This window comes from Girardinichthys multiradiatus, chromosome 9 (assembly GCF_021462225.1).
Source record: "Girardinichthys multiradiatus isolate DD_20200921_A chromosome 9, DD_fGirMul_XY1, whole genome shotgun sequence".
Taxonomy (NCBI): domain Eukaryota; kingdom Metazoa; phylum Chordata; class Actinopteri; order Cyprinodontiformes; family Goodeidae; genus Girardinichthys; species Girardinichthys multiradiatus.
The window spans coordinates 8,056,427-8,074,646 of record NC_061802.1 but is presented as its reverse complement, the minus strand read 5'-3'; the positions used below and the strand labels follow the sequence as shown (position 1 = coordinate 8,074,646).

Genomic DNA, 18,220 nt, shown 5'->3' with positions numbered 1-18,220 from the left:
CATTTGAAGATGAATCGCCACATTTGAAATTAGTGTCGATTTTATTCAAAGTGGTCAGGTTGGTGGATCCAGAAAAACAACAGAAAATTCCTTTAAGTGGACATTTTCAATTAGTCTAGTATGTAGTCCATGTTTTAAAAACCTTCATAGAGTGGGACTGAATTAAAAGCTTTGTTGAAAGCATTTAGCAGAAGTAATCAGGGAGTAAACATTATGTGATAAATTAAATTTTGGCTGTTCTGAATTATTGACTTTACCTGTTATTTTTAGTAATTTAGAAAAGATTGCGTCTCATACTATCAATGTGTTTAAAACCAAAAAAAGTCATGCTTTTAATTGCTGAAAGTAAATGTTTTATTCTTACAGCAATTGATTATTTCTTGCTACATCATTTCTTTTAATCTTGTAGACACTATGTGCTCTCTTTCAGACTCTAATGAAAACTGGCTCAGAGTTTATCTGTTCTTTCTTTCTAGGTGAAATGACTAAAGGAGCTACATCCATTAACATTTACTTTTCCTTCCCTTAGAAAGTACTTCTGGATCAGTGCTTCTTTCTTCTCTTTGTGTCTCTGCTCTGTTCTTTCTCTCAAACCCTCAGTCGGTCGTGGCAGATGGCCGCTCACACTGAGCCTGGTTCTGGTTCTGCTGGAGGTTTCTTCCTGTTAAAAGGGAGTTTTTCCTCTCCACTGTCGCTACATATATGCTCAGTATGAGGGATTGCTGCAAACTCAACGCCAGTGACTGTCCACTGTCTCTACATGCTCATCCGGGAGGAGTGAATGCTGCAAGTGTCTAAATTGATGCTATCTGCTGGGTTTCCTTAGATAGAAAAACTTTTTATCCAATTTGAATAAATAACTGAATCTGACTGCACTGTTCAATTGTTAGGATTAATTGGAATGTATGTACCTGACTGTTGTGAAGTGCCTTGAGACGACATGTGTTGTGAATTGGCGCTATATAAATAAACTGAATTGAATTGAAAAGTGAATTAAATTTGATCACATGTGATCTTTAAGATAGCTCTTAAAGCTTCTGGATGCCATCCTTGCTGCCTCCTGTTACAACACTGGTTAATTTCTATTCAAACTCAGTTAAAAAAAGAGCTAGTTCTATGTTTAGCTCACACAGATTAAAATAAAAATAATTAATGGTAATACCTAAACTTTCTGACTTGTTTTCACAGTTACATCAACAGCTAAACTGGGACTAATGGGACTGGGGACCGAGAAACTCTCATTCATTCATCATTTTTAATGAAAGTATCTTTAAAAATGCAGGTCGTAACATAATGGCGGCACATTTGAAATTTGACCTCTGCCGGTTTATATGCATCTGTATTCTCACCATTTACCTTTATTCACCTAAAATACTTTAATTTGGTGAAATTCTTAATGAGACTTGCTCTCATTCACATAATTTCCCTTTTTATTGGTCAGAAAGCTAAATAAGTCTACGTTGTGTTTTAAGATGACTTTTTTAATTGCAACCACTTTGATCCTCTCTCAGGTTTGCATTTCTCTTTAATGAAATCAGAACTCTGTTTAAGCAAGCCAGCAGCTAAAATGGTCAGTTATTTATACCTGAATTAAAGACACCATCTGTGCAGTTATACTGGTGTCTACGGCAGTCGAAGGGAAAAAGTGACTAAATGAATGAAGCTACACCTTTGCTTTTCTCTGCAAACCCACTGCTGGACCTTCCTTGCCTAGAGCAGCCTCCCAGAAGGCAGCAAAGTAGAGCAGCAATTTTGATTTTTGGGTTTTGAGCATTCAGATTATATTGCTAACTCTATAAAGTGTGAGAATCGGCATAAATTATCAATGGTATGTCCCCACAACAACGGGTAACATCTTGAAGGCGCCTGCGTGCATTTACTCTCCCAGTTATCACAGAGCTCTTACCTTCTAGGAGAAATGTTCAGTCTTTTCTGCATAAATTAACCTGAAGTTTAGTGTTCGCACTGGATGGATACATTGTCTGTGAAGAGAGCTGAAGTTAAAATCATTGTAAAGTTTTAAGTTCTTGTAAAGTTTTTGCAATGATACCTGTTATGATTATCCCCCATTTCCTCATTATACTTGTTTGTCTTCCATTATTAGCGTATTACCACCTCTCTCTGTCAGCTTTAGCATTTTAGTCACTAAAACCTATATTACGTTTGCTGAAAGTTTTCTTAATGAGGCAGCATGCAGCGCTTGAATGCATGGCACTTGGAATATAATAATAGCCTGTCAAATATCGCATCCAAACAGTCTTTTGTGATTGCAATATTGCACACATTGATACTGAGAGGATTGCATTTTGATATATTGAGCAGCTCTAGCGCGACACTATTTTTCTTACAATCTATGGAAATGGAGCACAGTGTTAATACTTATTCTAGCTTGGCATCACAGTGTTTTAGGGAATGTTACAAAAAACTTGGAAATGTGTCGGAAAGGTTCTGTCTTCTGTAAATTCACTTGTAGTTATGCATATGATATTTAACAGGGCTTGTTTTGTCTGATTGCAGGGACACTGACACTCATGTCAGAGACTGTGTCAGATCATACACAGAAGACTGGGCCATTGTTAATAGGAAGTAAGGCTTCCCCTCAACTCATTACATCTTGTTAATCTTAATATTGGATGATGGTTTACTGTATATGGTAACGGCTGCTTCCTCTTTCAGATATCATAAACTTGGCACAGGCTTTAACCCCAACACTCTGGACAAACAGAAGGAGCGTCAGAAAGGTTTGCCTAAACAAGTGTTTGAGGCTGATGAGATGCCAGACAGCAGCAGCTATCAGGACGACCAGGTACAGGTTTATAGCGCCCCCTGTAGCTGTGTATTGGCTCTTTGTATTTACAAGATGCAATAAATGCTCGAGCAGTTCTGGCATTTGCTCTTGTTCTTTCAATTTATTTATAGATGTTTCCTGAATTCTCTCCTTTTTTTAAAATTCAAACCAATCTGGAGACGTTAAGTTTGACATAGATATGGAACAAGTGGTCACCACAGGTGTGGTTTTAACTGTGCAACACTTATAAACTGTTGGTTTTAGGATGATCTGAAGCGGCGATCGATGTCTATAGATGACACTCCGCGTGGCAGCTGGGCCTGCAGCATTTTTGACTTGAAGAATTCCCTCCCTGATCCTCTTCTCCCCCACCTCCTCGACCGTGCTCCCAACGAGGAGATTGATCGGCACAATGAGGACCAGCGCAACGCCAATCGCCATCGTGAAGTCTTTGCTTTACACCCTGCTCTCGATGAGGTAACGACATGTACATTTTTGATTCTCAAATATGCATCTTGTCTCTCAGAAACTTGGTAAGGGGTTTGTGCATCACTCAGTCCGAAGATAAATATGATCTTTATTAATGACTGCTGATTGTCAGTAAATTTCCCAATGTTTATTTGTGCTTTTCGCTGTGAATGTACAGGAGGAGCCCATTGAGCGCCACTGTGTGCCTGAAGTACCTAAAGAGCACTTTGGTCAAAGGCTACTCGTCAAGTGCTTGTCCTTGAAGTAAGTGTTGAAGACAGTTTTTCTGTGGTTGTATTTAACTGCTCCTCTTTGCTGACTCACTTGTTTTTACTCTCCCTTTTGAAGGTTTGAGATCGAAATTGAACCCATATTTGCTAGTTTGGCCTTATATGATGTCAAGGAAAAGAGAAAGGTAAGCTGTTATGCTTTCCTCAGTTCCTTCCTTGTCCCTGAGTTGTGTGGTAACTTCTGCAAACCAATAAAATTGTTGGGGGGCTAAAAGAAATCTGATGAGTAGACTGTAAAATTTTATGCTGTGTTCTGTTAAGGTTTCGAGAATCTACAGTGGTTAAATCATACACTGGAATTATGTTGCCTACAGTAACAAACACTAGAGGGTAGCAGTGGCCTTGAGATGCAGCTCTCTCATAAATATTGCCTTGCTTCAGGGCTCCATAGATTCACAGGGGACTCATTTTTTACTGAAACGTTACCCTGTTTGTCAGCAACTGTGAGCAAGAAATCAACTTGCAGTTACCCAGCCATTTGCTAAAATGTTTTTTAATATTGTTGATATGTGATGCTTTTTTTTTTGTCTGATATAATCAAATTATGTTGACCTGTTTGGATATTTTCTGTTTTCCTTAGATATCCGAAAACTTCTTCTTCGACTTAAATTCGGAGCAGATAAAAGGAATGTTACGTCCGCACATTCAGACCGCAGCCATCTCCACTCTGGCACGCTCTGCCATTTTCTCTATCACCTACCCCTCCCAGGATATCTTCCTAGTAATCAAGGTGAAGCCGTTTTGCTATGTTTTCCTTTGCTTTATTGATAAATTATTATGTTTTAGGTTGGTGGTTACAAAGGTGGAGTAAGCAACATATTTGAAATAAAACAATTGCAGCTAACCAGGTGGTCTCTGCATGCATTAATAATATAAGACAATGATTTCAAATGATTTGCATGCATCAGTATGTAGTTTATAACAAACAATTTGAAGAAACATTGTAGTTTAGCGGGACTAAGGATGCTGGTAGTTAATGATATTATACCGTTGGTGGCCACATTTCTGGGCACTCTTGGTAAAAATGCTTTAAAAAAAATTGTATGTTATGATAGAATAATCCCATTCCGAACATTAAAAAAAAACCCAACATTTTGGGGAACCTGAGGCTCTATAATAGCCGTTCGACACTATATTGGTACATTTCAAAAAAACTAGATTAGCTTCAAAAAGTTCAAAATATTTTGTCAGCTCATTTCAGAAAGTAAAACTCATACTTTATATAGATTCATTCCACATAGAGTGAAATATTTCAAACCTTTATTTCTTATAATTTTGATGATTAGGGCTTACAGATAATAAAAACCCAAAATGTTGTGTCTCAGACACGCATGGTTTGACACCTTAATCAGCTAATTAACAAAAACAAATGGTCTCACAGTCTGGGTCAGTAGGCTGCACAACCATGGGGACTACTGCTGACTGGACAGATGTTTAGAAGACAGTCATTGACACCCGCCACAAGGAGGATAAGCCACAAAAGGTCATTTCTAAAGAAGCCTGTTGTTCACAGAGTTCTGTATCCATGCATATTCATGGAAAGTTGAGTGGAAGGATAAAGTGTGGTAGGAAATGGTGCAACAGGGATAACCGCAGGCTTGAGAAGGTTGTCAAGCAAAATCCATTCAAATATTTGTTGGAGCTTCACAAGGATCGGACTGAGGCCACAGTCAACGCATCAAGACCCAATACGCAAAAACAAATCCTATACTTGGGCGTCTTACTTGGGAAATTATGGAGCAGTTCATGCTTCCTTCTACTGAAAAGCTTTAGTGAGATTCAGATTTTTCATTTCCTAGCAGGACCACGAACCAATAAAAGTTTAATGTATTTTAAAGCTTATTTCCCTAAGCTTCTACCAGAGGTGCCAACACAGTTTCCCGTCAATGTCTCAGTAAGAAATCGATGCTGTTAAATTACAGAAACCAGGTTTGATATTTTTATAGCACTTTGACACACTGAAATCTGAATGTAATCATAAGAGGAAAATACTTTGTATTAAATTATGTTTACTACTAGGGAAAAATGTATTCAGCCTGAGCTATGTGATTATCTTGTTGCACATTAACCTGCTTACTGACATCAACGTTTTATCAACAGCTAGAAAAGGTACTACAGCAAGGTGATATAGGAGAATGTGCAGAGCCTTACATGGTCTTCAAGGAATCAGATGCTTCCAAGGTACGATAAGTGGTTTTTAGATTTAGAGAACAATGCAGAAGTGGGGTTACTCAATATATTTAACCACTTTTGTTTTTCTGATCTGTTCTGACATCTATTTCATCCAAATTTAACATACAGTAACTCATATTTTAAATGAATAAATAGGAGAGATGCACCAGTTAGGGTCTTACTGGCCAATACCAGTTTCTATTTTTCTTTGAGGTCTAACCTGCCTACTCAGATGGTGTAAACCTTTGCAGTTCTACAATTAAATGTCAAAAGCATTGGCCATGAAAGAAAAATGGTGCTGCAGGTTCTTTGATGGAGGTAGTTTTGAGTCCAAGGTAAATATTTCTAACCTTTATCTGATTTTTTTCCTAAGCCTTAAATGAACCGAGCATTTTATTGATGCATTTACAAACTCAAAATTGGTGGATTTTTCAGTTTTGATACACGTAATTAATGGGAAAATTTTGATTTTTCAGTATTTGACTTGCTGATCATCGGTAGATTGCAATTACAGAGCGATTAATTGGTGCTTCAGTAATAAACAGTAACATAGCTATGGTCCTTTAATTAATAAACTGCGGCTATACTTGATTTAATATACCTTTTTTTATAGAACAAAGAGAAGCTAGAGAAGCTTCGAAGTCAGTCAGAGCAGTTCTGCCAGCGTCTGGGCCGCTACAGGATGCCTTTTGCATGGACCGCCATTCACCTGATGAACATCGTAAACAGTGCTGGAAGCCTGGAGAGAGACACAGAATTGGAGATGAGCCTATCAGGTCTGACCTTCCTTTTTAACATCAATAAATTGAAACAAAGACCGTATAGCTTTTCAATTCCACAAAATGCTTATGGGTTGCATGTATTTATCTGGGTGCAGAGAGCAGCTGGCAGTCATTCATGAGCCTCTTGGGCCTGTCAACACATTCCCACCCTTTAAAATCTTTATCTAAAAAACCTTTCCAACAACAAATAGGATGAAAAGCCATTCAAACAGAGATAATAAACATCCAAAAACAGCATGCTGCTATATTGATCCCTGGAGTGTTACTTTGAGTTGTTTGTTAGCCTTTGGTCTTGGAAGTTTTCTTTTAAAGCTGCTAACTGCCTTTTGTTGCTGGGCAGATTAGAAACATATAGAAGGTATAGAAGGTTTTAAAGTCTTAATTTTGTTTCTATGATTTATTGTTTAAAGAGAGAAAAGGCTCATGGTCAGAACGGAGGAACTCGAGCATCATGGGAAGGCGCTCTCTAGAGAGGACCACCAGCGGAGATGAATCATGCAGTCTGACAGGATTTAGGCCGGCAACACTTACCATTACCAACTTCTTCAAACAGGTACAAGTTTATGTAGAAAAGTCGTCTTTCTTTCTGGTGTTTTGGTTTCTTTCTTAAATTCATTTGATTGTTTTCATGTTTCATGATAGGAGGGGGATAGGCTCAGTGATGAAGATTTGTTTAAGTTTCTGGCTGATATGAGAAGACCTTCCTCAGTGCTGAGGAGGCTCAGGCCCATCACAGGTTCTTACAACACTTGAATAATGGACTTTGTTTCAAAAATGATAAGGAAATTCTAATTAATGACACTTTTTCATCTTTCCCACCTTTTATCACCATAGCCCAGTTAAAGTTGGACATCTCCCCAGCTCCAGAGAACCCCCATTATTGCCTGACTCCTGACCTTCTGCAGGTTAAACCTTACCCAGACAGCAGGGTGCGCCCTACCAGAGATATCCTGGAATTTCCTGCAAGGGATGTCTATGTGCCAAATACCACATACAGGTACACAAAAACAGCTTGAGTTTGAATGTTTGTATTAAGTTATTTTTGTTTCAGTAATTTCAGGAGAGTATTTAAATTTACTCTCACCCATTTATTTTGAAAGTGAGGTGATTAATTGGTTCAGTTCCTTGTGCTTTGCTCTTCTGTGATAAACATTTTGATCGTAATTCTTCACCTCATACCTGTCGTTTGTAATTTTTCATGTTTGCCAGAGCATGGCTCACACACTGACTGCACTTGCATGCACAGGCAGATTTGATCTGTGTATTTAGTGCACGTTGTCCACCTGAAAAAGGGCTATTTTGGTCGAGGTAACTTAGGAAACCAAATGTTACCAGACAGCAGCACACAGGGCCCCACCATCACCAGCATTGTTGATCTGCAGGTAATTAGGTCTCCATCCAGTGGATGGAGTGGGTATTTGATGATCCACAGAAATGTTGAGATTTTAGGGTAAAAAGAAAAATCATATGGTCTCGACAAGTTTTAAAATTGTTTGAATCTAACATCATGTGTACAGAGTCATACAACAATATCATTATTTAATTATCACAAAATAAAGCCAATTATGGCTGACATTTAAGATGTATAAAAAACAACAAGTACACCTTTGCTGCATAGGATTTATTCAGAAAGTAGTTGTCATGCTTATGTTAATTAATTTCCCTTTGGGATAAATAAAGTATTTTTGAATTGAATCAAATGTATTTGAATAATTGGTCTTCAGCAAAGATAGCCACTTATAAAAGCATGTGTGTTTTGGAGGTCCGTTTGTCTGGAGCATGCATGTGTGTTACCACAATGCCAGAGTGGTAAGACAACAGCAACGTTCTTAGGGAATCAGCTGTCCATCATTTTTGTGGGATATTGGCAGATTTTATCACTGTTTCCTTATCCAGTGGGTTAGTATTTAGGGATAGACTAATTAAAAATAATCAGACCAAAATATGATTCAAATGTCATAGGAGTGTAATACGTACAGAATTTCCTTGTTTCCTTTAAACAACGACATTGGAAGTGAAGTTGTTTTGAAAATGTTTTGTATTTTGAAAATCTGATTTATTTCTTTTTTCATAAATACAGTATGATTGATAGCATGCAGTTTTTTTTTGCCAGGATGACCGTTAATATGACACATATTTACCAAACAGAAATGTGTGCTGCACTAATGACGTAAGTCAATATGACTCAATAACAGTGGAAACGCAAAGATACAATATCACCTAACAATGCCCCATTAATCATTATAGCATGAACATGGTTTAAATACTATACAGAATAATAAAAACAACTTAACAGACATTGATAAAGTTATTGAGTGCACAGTCAAAAGAAATTCAGATGATCTACACATGGAGGAAAACAACCAGCCTGCACATTATAGTTAGCATTGTAAATACAATTTCTGTTGAAGCTGAAATTGAAAACCTGCATGCATTATGTAAAAAGACATTGACGATTCTGCTTGTTACTTCAGACAAGATGCAATACAGTTTCACATCAGAGAGATAAAATGCATTTTAAATAGCATGCTTGGCCTAGAAGATGAAACGGATTTAGGTTAATGTACATTGTGATTGCATGATCTGTGTTCAAAGTTTGCAACTCATTCAGAAGTTTTCATCCCATTGTAACTCTGGTATCTGGTACAGAATCAGGCTGCAATGTGGATCAATAGGTCCGCTGATTGCAGATGTTGTGTAATAACTGTTCTAATGTCCTTGGTGGATCAGATCCAATAGGTTAACAACCTACATGTCATGGTTGCACCATTGCATCACATCTGTAAGTCCAATTTATGACATATGTCACCTAACAAAAGTTCAAAAGGCAATAATCTTCTAGATGCGAGTAAATTAAAACCATTCTTACTGCCCTTTCTGTGAAATCTTTTAATTGAATCTAATTCTTTAAGTAAAAACACAAAACAGTATGGAATAAGAACATTTCAGGTCTGGGAGGTTAGTTTCCGCTATCAGTTACTGGCATCACCCGTAAACTGATTTTGCTCGTCTTGAGGGAATATAAAGGCATTGTGCCTGGCCCCCATTGAATGCCTTTCCTTCTCACAGACTGTCCAAATGCCCTCAAAGAGAAATACTTTCCATTTAGGTTGGTTTCACTGCATGCGTGGAGCCACCAGCCACCTGCAGATGCATGAAACAACACTTGTATCAACACAAACTCTGCGACTGATTTTTTGCAATACTTGTTAATAGTTTTTAGTGTTGCAAAAGAGCTACCATACCTGTGCAGTTGCGTGCACAGTCAGAGTTGCAGCTGTTGTCATTGTTCTTGTCTTTTGTGGTGAATCTCGAGCCGGTCAGGTTGGTCATTGCATCAGACAGGTCACCTGCAAAGTGGCTGACGTGAAGGGTGTAGTCCTTGGAGGGACCTTCCAGTGAAAAGCTGTACTCAGCCCAGTGTTTTTCCTCCTTCCAGTCTTCCACATCAATTCGCAGGATGTAAGCTCCCAGTTGGCTGATGGTGTATATTTTCTTTAGGCCCAGCCAGAAGTCCTCTGTGGGATACAGCAGTCAACAGATTTATCCTGTTTGAACTGTTTATAAGTAAAAGAAGCTGTTCCGACATGCAGGACGTTAACATTGACGATATTTATTGTTTTCTGTGACCAAGATTTAAGGAAGTATGCACCCTTCTTAAAGTCTTTTCAAAAAAGGGTGTATATTTTTCACTGTGTGTGTCATTAAAAAAAACATTTTCTGTCTTCACATTCTTATTGTGATCATTCAGAATTAGGCAAATATAACAAGGTTGTGGAAATCCATGTTGCATGTTATTTCTACGAATTCAGAGATTTGTGTTTTTCAAATTTTTCTGTTTGATACCCAAAATCTACTCACTCTCCAGGTCTCCAAAGCCGTTTTGATACATCTCCCATGTTTGGTCAAAATCCACTATACTATCAGCCCTGTGCTGGATGACAGTGAAACCCTGATCTGTTGAAGAAAAACAGACACGTACATTTTTATGGTCATTTATGCTGTATTAAGAAGTCTCCACACAGTCGTTTTTGTAACATATTAATTCACTGTAAATTAGGTGTTCCGTCTTACTTACCTGAACTCATTTCACAGTAAGCATAAAATGGCTCTGATTGGTTTGGCTTGATAGCATAGACTCCACTCTTTGTTTCTCCTCTGGTAAATAACTCACTGCAGTCCACAGGAAGGTCTGAAACACAAGTCAAGACAGATTTTAACTCGTTGATCTAAAATTAACCTGTATTTTACCTGTATTTAACTGTTACTTAATCCAATGAAACATTTGAAACAGTTGCCATTTGTTTCTGTACCAGTGGAGTTTATTTGTAGATATTCAAACTTATCAGTGGGTGAATGGTCTGAATCCATCGCCTTATCGACAGTAAGCTGAAAGCTCTTGAAGCTGAGCTACAAAGCAAACACAAGCATGTGCATCGTTAATGCTTTTAACCCTCGTTGGAGAGTTTGTCTGCCTCATGTTTTTGAGGAGCGATGTGTGTCTAGATCGCTTCGTATCCCACAGCTACCTTTTCCTCCAGATTTTTAATCTTGATTTTCTGGTGGTCCAGTTGATCGTGCTGCTCCTTCACCGCTATCAGAAGGCTGGTGATTGTTTTCTCTTGCGCCTCGATTACCTCCTGGAAAATATTTCGTTCGTGCATAATTTTCACATTCTTATTTTTCAAGTTCTGATGTTTGAACTGGTTAAATGTTCTTTAGAGTTCACTTTCTGCGTGTTTTTTTATGTACCAATAACTTAAAACAGATTGCTACTTATGGCAAACAGTAAAAAACACAAAAAAAAATTTATTAAACAGCTATGCAGGTTGTCTGATATTATTGCATTTTGAGAAAATGTGTGAGGAATGCCAAACTGGTTTCATTATTAACAGTAATTACCAACATTTAAACACAAATTTGATGTTTCTTCATGAATAATACATTCCCATTGCTTATTTCTGAAGGTCCATCAGCAAAGTTCAATGGAGCATCTACATTAGTTTTGTTCATTACATGACCTGTGTAACCAGTTCTAGAGAAATGTTTTTAATTTTGCATTTCATGACGTTTTAATCGCTATCTTCTCACCTTGAGGGTTGTGATTTCCCTGAGTTGGTCTGCAGGGATCATGCTCTGCGACAGTCCCTTCAGCCTCTCCTCCAGGCTTCCCACTTTGCTCTGCAGCTGTGTGCGCTCCTGCAGGATGTTGTTGATCTTAGTGTTGATTTCCAAAGACAAGTTCCTTATCTCCTCATTGTTGACCTTCAAGATGTTAGTGGTCTTCTTGAGTTCCTCCTCTTCCTCTTTGATTTCTGATGTGACCACCGAAAGCTGGTAAAAGGAGCGGTCGAAAATGTTCAGCTTGTGGAAGATGTCGTTGATTTGGGCTTTTGTCTTGTGGACGAACTCCCGCAAACTCTGGCCAAGTTGGAGGAGACCGTTTGCCAGAAGGCGGACGTCATCCAACATGGCGAAGCGGGATTTTGCTTCGGTTTGGCTCGCCTCTGTGGTGAGAGCCTCGGAGGGCAGTGTGGGGTGCTCCCTTCTGCCTGAGGTGTCCAGATGGAAGGCAGTAGTAGAACCGGCTAGCAGCAGCAACAGATAAAACAGCTTCATTATGTTTTCCTCCTCTGAGCCTTAAATGTGGAAGCTGTTCTAATGTTGCTCTCACTATTTTTCTTTGGATTCTTTTTAACACTATTCTTTCTCTTTGTGCTTACAACCAAGTCTCCTTTACTATTAAAATGATCAGAGAGCAGCAGTCTGTGCTGTGTTATATACTCACAGTAGAGGTGGAGGGGATTAGCTGATCATTAAACCCTACTATGTTTTAGCTTTGTCTCCACCTCCTCCCAAATCCCCCTCAAGCCCTCCCTCTCTCAAACAAACAAATCACAGCAGTGTGCAAATGACATGTGTGTCCCCCGCTCCACCCCTTTTTTTCTACTAACCATTTAACCCCAATCCCCCTCTGTATACCACACCCTACCCTACCCTCCATCTGTGGTGCTGCACTTTAGCTGATCAGCAGAAAACCAACAATGGCTATCTCTGTTTTTGATGGATCGTCAGCCTAATCAATCTCAAACCTTATAACCCTGTGCACACTTTGCTCAGATTGATAATGCTGTTTGTAATTAATTCTCCTAGGTTTGATTTAGCATTGTGCTGAATCAGCCCTGCCAGACTCCCTGCCTCTCTTGCTGCGCCTCTCCTTGTTTTGTGGGGAGGGGAGAAGACTCTACATTTGTGCTTCTGGGCGTTAATCTGTATAAAGGGTTTGGACTGGGTCTACCTTTGTTTGTGGTTTTATTGCATGGTCTTTCTAAGTTTTATGCATGGGAACGCATACATTGGGAATAACCCAGGACATGAGATTCACATGGTATGATAACCTTCATTAAAAATACCACAAATTTTTATGTAAAAATTAAAGTCAAATGTTTACATGACCTAATTGCTTTTATTAAAAAACAGTTAACCAACTATTATGTATACTCTTATGTATACCAGTACAAACAAGCATAAACCCATAACTTCAGTCTTAAATCTTTTCATTGGCTACTTGTCTGTCATCGCATTGATTTGAAAATGTTATGGCTCATTTTTAAAGTTTAAAATGGACTAGCCCCATCCTATCTTTCTTTGGCAATGAAAAATGAATGTTAATGAATGTAACTAACTCCGACTGCACTGTTCAATTGTTAGGATTAATTGGAATGTATGTACCTGACTGTTGTGAAGTGCCTTGAGACAACATGTGTTGTGAATTGGCGCTATATAAATAAAACTGAATTGAATTGAATGTAGCTCTTTTAGTGGTTTCATCTAGGAAGACACAACAGATAAACTCCGAGCCAGTTTTCAAGTTTAGAGTATGAGAGAGAGCACATACAGTTAGTCACAGCAAAAGCTTGGTCAGTAGCTGTGTCTAGGATAGTCAGGGTTAACATTGAAAGACAGGGCTATGTGTATCATCGGTAGAAGGTGAGCATTAAGTTGTTGCCAGCTTTGACGATGTCCCCCTCCAGAAAGGTGTCACAGGTAGACACAGAGTCAGGCCAGGTGTAGATTCTAGGAAGAGAAAAGAGAGAACAAAGTTAGAAGCTGAAATAACAGCAAATAATGCAAAATTGGAGAGTAGTATGAGAATGTAGCAGAGAGAGTGAAAGTGGTCATTATGTCCTCCAGCAGCCTAAGCCTATAGCAGCATAACTACAGAGATAGCTCAGGATAACCTAAGCCACTCTAACTATAAGCTTTATCAAAAAGGAAAGTTTTAAGCCTAGCCTTAAAAGTAGACAGGGTGTCTGCCTCACGGACTAAAACTGGGAGCTGGTTCCACAGGAGAGGAGCCTGATAACTAAAGGATCTGCCTCCCATTCTACTTCTAGAGACTCTAGGAACCACCAGTAAACCTGCAGTCTGAGAACGAAGTGCTCTGTTAGGAACATATGGACCAATCAGATCTCTGATGTATGATGGAGCTAAATCATTAAGGGCTTTATAGGTGAGGAGGAGAATTTTAAATTCTATTCTGGATTTAACAGGGAGCCAATGAAGGGAAGCTAAAATAGGAGAAATATGATCTCTCTTTTTTTACATTTTCATCGGACCTCTTGCTGCAGCATTTTGAATCAGCTGAAGGATTTTAATTGCATTTTGTGGACATCCTGATAGTAAAGAATTACAGTAGTCCTGCCTTGAAGTAACAAATGCATGGACTAGTTTTTCAGCGTCACTCCTGGACAGGATATTTCTAATTTTGGCAATGTTCTGGAGGTGAAAGAAGTAAATCCTAGAAACCTGTTTAATATGGGATTAATATGGGATTTAATTTATTATATATGTTTATATTGTACATTGTAAATATGTATATTCTGTAATGCAAAAACAAAACCAAAGAGCAAAGTGGACCGGAGTCAAATTCCTTGTTTGTATGTACGAACTTGGCAATAAAGCTGATTCTGATTCTGAAATGACATGTCTTGGTCAAAAATAACACCAAGGTTTTTCACTTTATTACTGGTAATAATAATAAGTAACTGACTAAGCAGTTTCTTTTTCTAAGACTCCGGACCAAAGACGACAACTTCTGTCTTGTCTGAATTTAGAAGCAAAACATGTAAAGTTATCCAAGTTTTTATGTCTTCAAGACATGCTTGTAGTCTATCTAACTGGTTGGGCTCATCAGGATTCATGGATAAGTAAAACTGAGTGTCATCAGCGTAACAGTGAAAATTTATCCCAACTCAGGAAGCTTCACAGGATCAAAACAGTCCAAACACAAATCAGGTTCTACAGTTACTTCCAGTGTTGTCTCACTTGCTGAGGAAGTAATCATCTGCAGGAGTATGTCAAAGATTTTATTTTTAATAGAATCAATTTTATTTAAGAAGAATCCCATAAAGTCATGGCTGCTAAGAGCTAAGGGAATGGATGGCTCAACAGAGCTATGACTCTGTGTAAGTTTAGCAACTGTACTAAAGAGAAACTTAGGATTATTCTTGTTCTCTTCTATTAATGATGAGAAATAAGCTGTTCTGGCTTGGTGAAGTGTCTTTTTATACAACAGTAGGCTATTTTTCCAGATTAAGTAGGAATCCTCTAGGTGTGTAGAGCGCCATTTTCTCTCCAATTTTCTAACATTGTGCTTTAAAGTATGCAGCTCTGAATTAAACCAAGGTGCTAGCCTCCTATGAATAATTATCTTTTTTTTTTCAAGGGGGCTGCATTGTCTAATGCACCACGCAATGAGGAAGTAACACCTTTGGCTGAGTATGAGACGCTAAATGGGTCCTAGAAATCTTAACTCTTCTATGCTTGATTTATTGTTGTTCTGTTTGCTTATTTATGATGGTTCTATAACACTTATCAAATATTTTGGCTTTGATACTGATTGATAATTTACGTTATTAATAATTTATAGATGCTTATTGCTCAGAATATTTTACCATTTTGCAGTTCAGCTCTTTAAAGGGTAACACATACAATGAACTGAAATTAGCTGGTCAATTTATGGAGTTCTCTCCTCAGGTGGAGCTTACAGTCAGTTCTGCTTGTTTCTTATAAACTGTAGTTTTACAATTGTTAGGAAAACTATACATTTTTAACTTGAACACCACGATTCTTCTTGTTTTTAATGCATTCATGCTTGTCCACATACGTGTATGAAGACCAATAAAATTGTTGCTAATTAATGACAGATTATTCTAAGTTTTTACTTCAGTTTGTCCACAAGGTTTGATTCAAGATGCCGCATCTGCCTGCAGATCTCACTGTAAGGAGTGAATATGTCTGCAGAATATTGACTTTCATTTTGTAAAAACACTCGTAATAGGCATTTAAATGCAGCATATGGTGCGATTAAATTTTAATTGTTCCTATTGATCATCTTGGTGTATTATTATTTTTATATGTGTAAAATGATGTTGACAGTCTCTTTGGGATTGCAGCCCAGGTTCTTCCAAGTTGGGAATCACTGGTCTATGTAAAATTAGCATGTAGTATTCAATATTGTAAATGTACTAGGATTGGTTAGCTTCGTAAATTTCTGAGTCTCTCAAGTAGGGATAACTCCAAGAGGCATGAAATTAGTTGATTTTATGTTTATAAATTTGCCCTTTTGCTTTTTATAATTTGATAATTTCATGCGGTTTTTGAATGATGTAATTGGTTGATTTGTTCAATCAAAGTTCTATTGAGTATGCCAAACATTGTTTTGCCACATTGCTGGATTGTTGTGTTCTTGTGGTTACACTGATGCATGAACAACTTTAAAATAAAAAAATGAAATGCAATAAATAAAATAACTTTTTTTTTAATCTATGGATGCTCTTTGGCATTTCTTGAATGATGGCGAGCCCTTGCTCTGTGCCCAAAACCCATCTTCTGTTCCCCTAAAAGATTAAACGTTTCATAAATCCTACCTGTGTTTTAAATTTCTGTCAACAGTGTGTGATCATTTCTGGCCTGACCTGTTCTATGCTGTGGTTTTCACCCTTATAGGAAGTTAAGAAAACATTCCTCCAGAGGTTTTACTTCAACACTGTGGTCACCCACTCCCTATTGATGAATGTGGGAGCAGGTCATGGAAAATAGACATTTATTTATTTTTTAAATGCTCATGCCGCCCCCTTATGGAATGGTGCTCTGAGTGGAAACCAATATCAAACATGTCAGTAACCACCATGGCACGCACAAAGATATTTATTTGCATTTTGGTGCTTCTAGGCTAAGTTCAGCAGAAAAGTTAAGAAGTCAGCTGGAGCAACTTGCAGAGAGGCTACAATCTGCAGACAGAGCTGGTGGGGCTGTTCTGTTCCCCTATACCGTACACTCCTAGTGTTTGATTCCTTAATGTCAGACATAGTGATGCAACAAAGCAAATATAGTTTAGATGCACTGACAGATTAATTGCTCCACTCTGCCCCTGTGCTTTGTATAGCAGAGAACAAGGTAATACTTCACCTTTGAGCACTCTGACAGTGACAGTACATCTTAAAGTCCCACACAGCCATCTTAATGAGCTTTTATGTTATTTGTGATTTTGAGGTTGAATCATCTCGGTTCCCATTAATGAAGAATTGATTAAAAACGTTTTATCGTGCAAACAGAGGAGAAGTTGAATTCACCCAAAAGCTGCATAAATATGCCAGAAATCTGTTTTATCAGCTCAAATCTGGTTGTAGTGTTTATTATTTACCACTGGACCATAAAGGTTAGTGCAACAAAAGACTAGAAAGCTTAAATCTAAGCAGACTTAGTGGAATCTTTCTGTCTCATTCTTTCACATACCTGTGATCCATTGCAAATTCAAAGGTTTTCTTTCCATCAAATAATACTAGCAAAGCAAACTTTCCTTTCCTTTGTTTACTTATTAACTGAAGCTGGATCTGAAGAGATTAATGGACCAATCATGGTTTCTATTTATGCTCATTGATATTTTAACTTTGCCACAGTGGAATTATGTTGAGCTCTACTGGAGTTCAAGTTCAGTAACCTACTTAAAGCAGCCATGGAAGTTGCTCGGATACTAGAGAAGAATAATTAAATTCTAATTACAAGACAGAGATTCCCACACTCCTTACTTGGTTGTGGTTCCAGCTGTTGTCTCTGTGGGTTGATCCCCCCAGGATAGATTATGTCATTGTGGTTTGCCAGCAAACCCCAATCCATTTTACACTTCCCATAGTTATAACCGATCTTCATGATACAGCTGTAGCTTTAACTGTGCATGCAGTGATGAAAAAGATTTTCACAACTCACTGTTTTGTTGCTGTCAAGCCGGTGGACAGAAAATGTTACCGTCCAATACTGTTACTTTTTTAGGTAACCAGTAGGACTGATTATAGAAAATCTTGCAATGGCGATAATATTGATAAATATTGCGATGTCTCCATCAACTGCGATTTAAGACGGTTTTGTTTTTTCCTCTCTTTCTCACCTGTGCTTCCATCACTCTGTTACCTTTTAGCATTTTGAGCAACATCATTTATTTGTATCCGGTGTAAGCATCTGCTGCCATATTAGTCAACAACTATTGCACTTTCAGACAGTCCTTTGCAATATGAATTTTGCACACATTGATATTGCGATATATGATATATATTATATATTTGTGATAAATTGTGCATCCTTAGTAGCTAGGACAAACATTCCCTAAAGATGCCTCTTTTACTTGAAAGTATTGTAAAAAAGCAGTGTCTGTTTTTGCT

The 18,220-nt window shown here is 38.0% G+C and overlaps 2 protein-coding genes across 19 annotated transcripts in view; one reads left to right on the top strand and one right to left on the bottom strand.

Moving 5' to 3' along the window:
* Positions 1-18,220, top strand: part of dock7 (dedicator of cytokinesis 7) — a 73,628-nt gene that overhangs the window by 5,910 nt on the left and 49,498 nt on the right. For all 18 annotated transcript variants that reach the window (XM_047373828.1, XM_047373827.1, XM_047373826.1 and 15 more), the window contains exons 4-14: positions 2,518-2,586; positions 2,677-2,806; positions 3,053-3,265; positions 3,435-3,520; positions 3,605-3,671; positions 4,127-4,276; positions 5,647-5,727; positions 6,332-6,494; positions 6,911-7,053; positions 7,143-7,236; positions 7,335-7,497. In XM_047373828.1, coding sequence (XP_047229784.1) covers positions 2,518-2,586; positions 2,677-2,806; positions 3,053-3,265; positions 3,435-3,520; positions 3,605-3,671; positions 4,127-4,276; positions 5,647-5,727; positions 6,332-6,494; positions 6,911-7,053; positions 7,143-7,236; positions 7,335-7,497 — 1,359 coding nt within the window. The remainder of the gene's footprint in view (positions 1-2,517; positions 2,587-2,676; positions 2,807-3,052; positions 3,266-3,434; positions 3,521-3,604; positions 3,672-4,126; positions 4,277-5,646; positions 5,728-6,331; positions 6,495-6,910; positions 7,054-7,142; positions 7,237-7,334; positions 7,498-18,220) is intronic.
* On the bottom strand, positions 8,521-12,282 carry angptl3 (angiopoietin-like 3). The gene is made up of 7 exons (XM_047373832.1): positions 11,592-12,282; positions 11,030-11,140; positions 10,814-10,910; positions 10,579-10,692; positions 10,362-10,457; positions 9,746-10,018; positions 8,521-9,644 (listed from the first exon to the last, which is right to left on the bottom strand). Exons 1-7 carry the CDS (start codon positions 12,117-12,119, stop codon positions 9,460-9,462), a joined length of 1,404 nt encoding a protein of 467 aa, XP_047229788.1. The 5' UTR covers positions 12,120-12,282; the 3' UTR covers positions 8,521-9,459.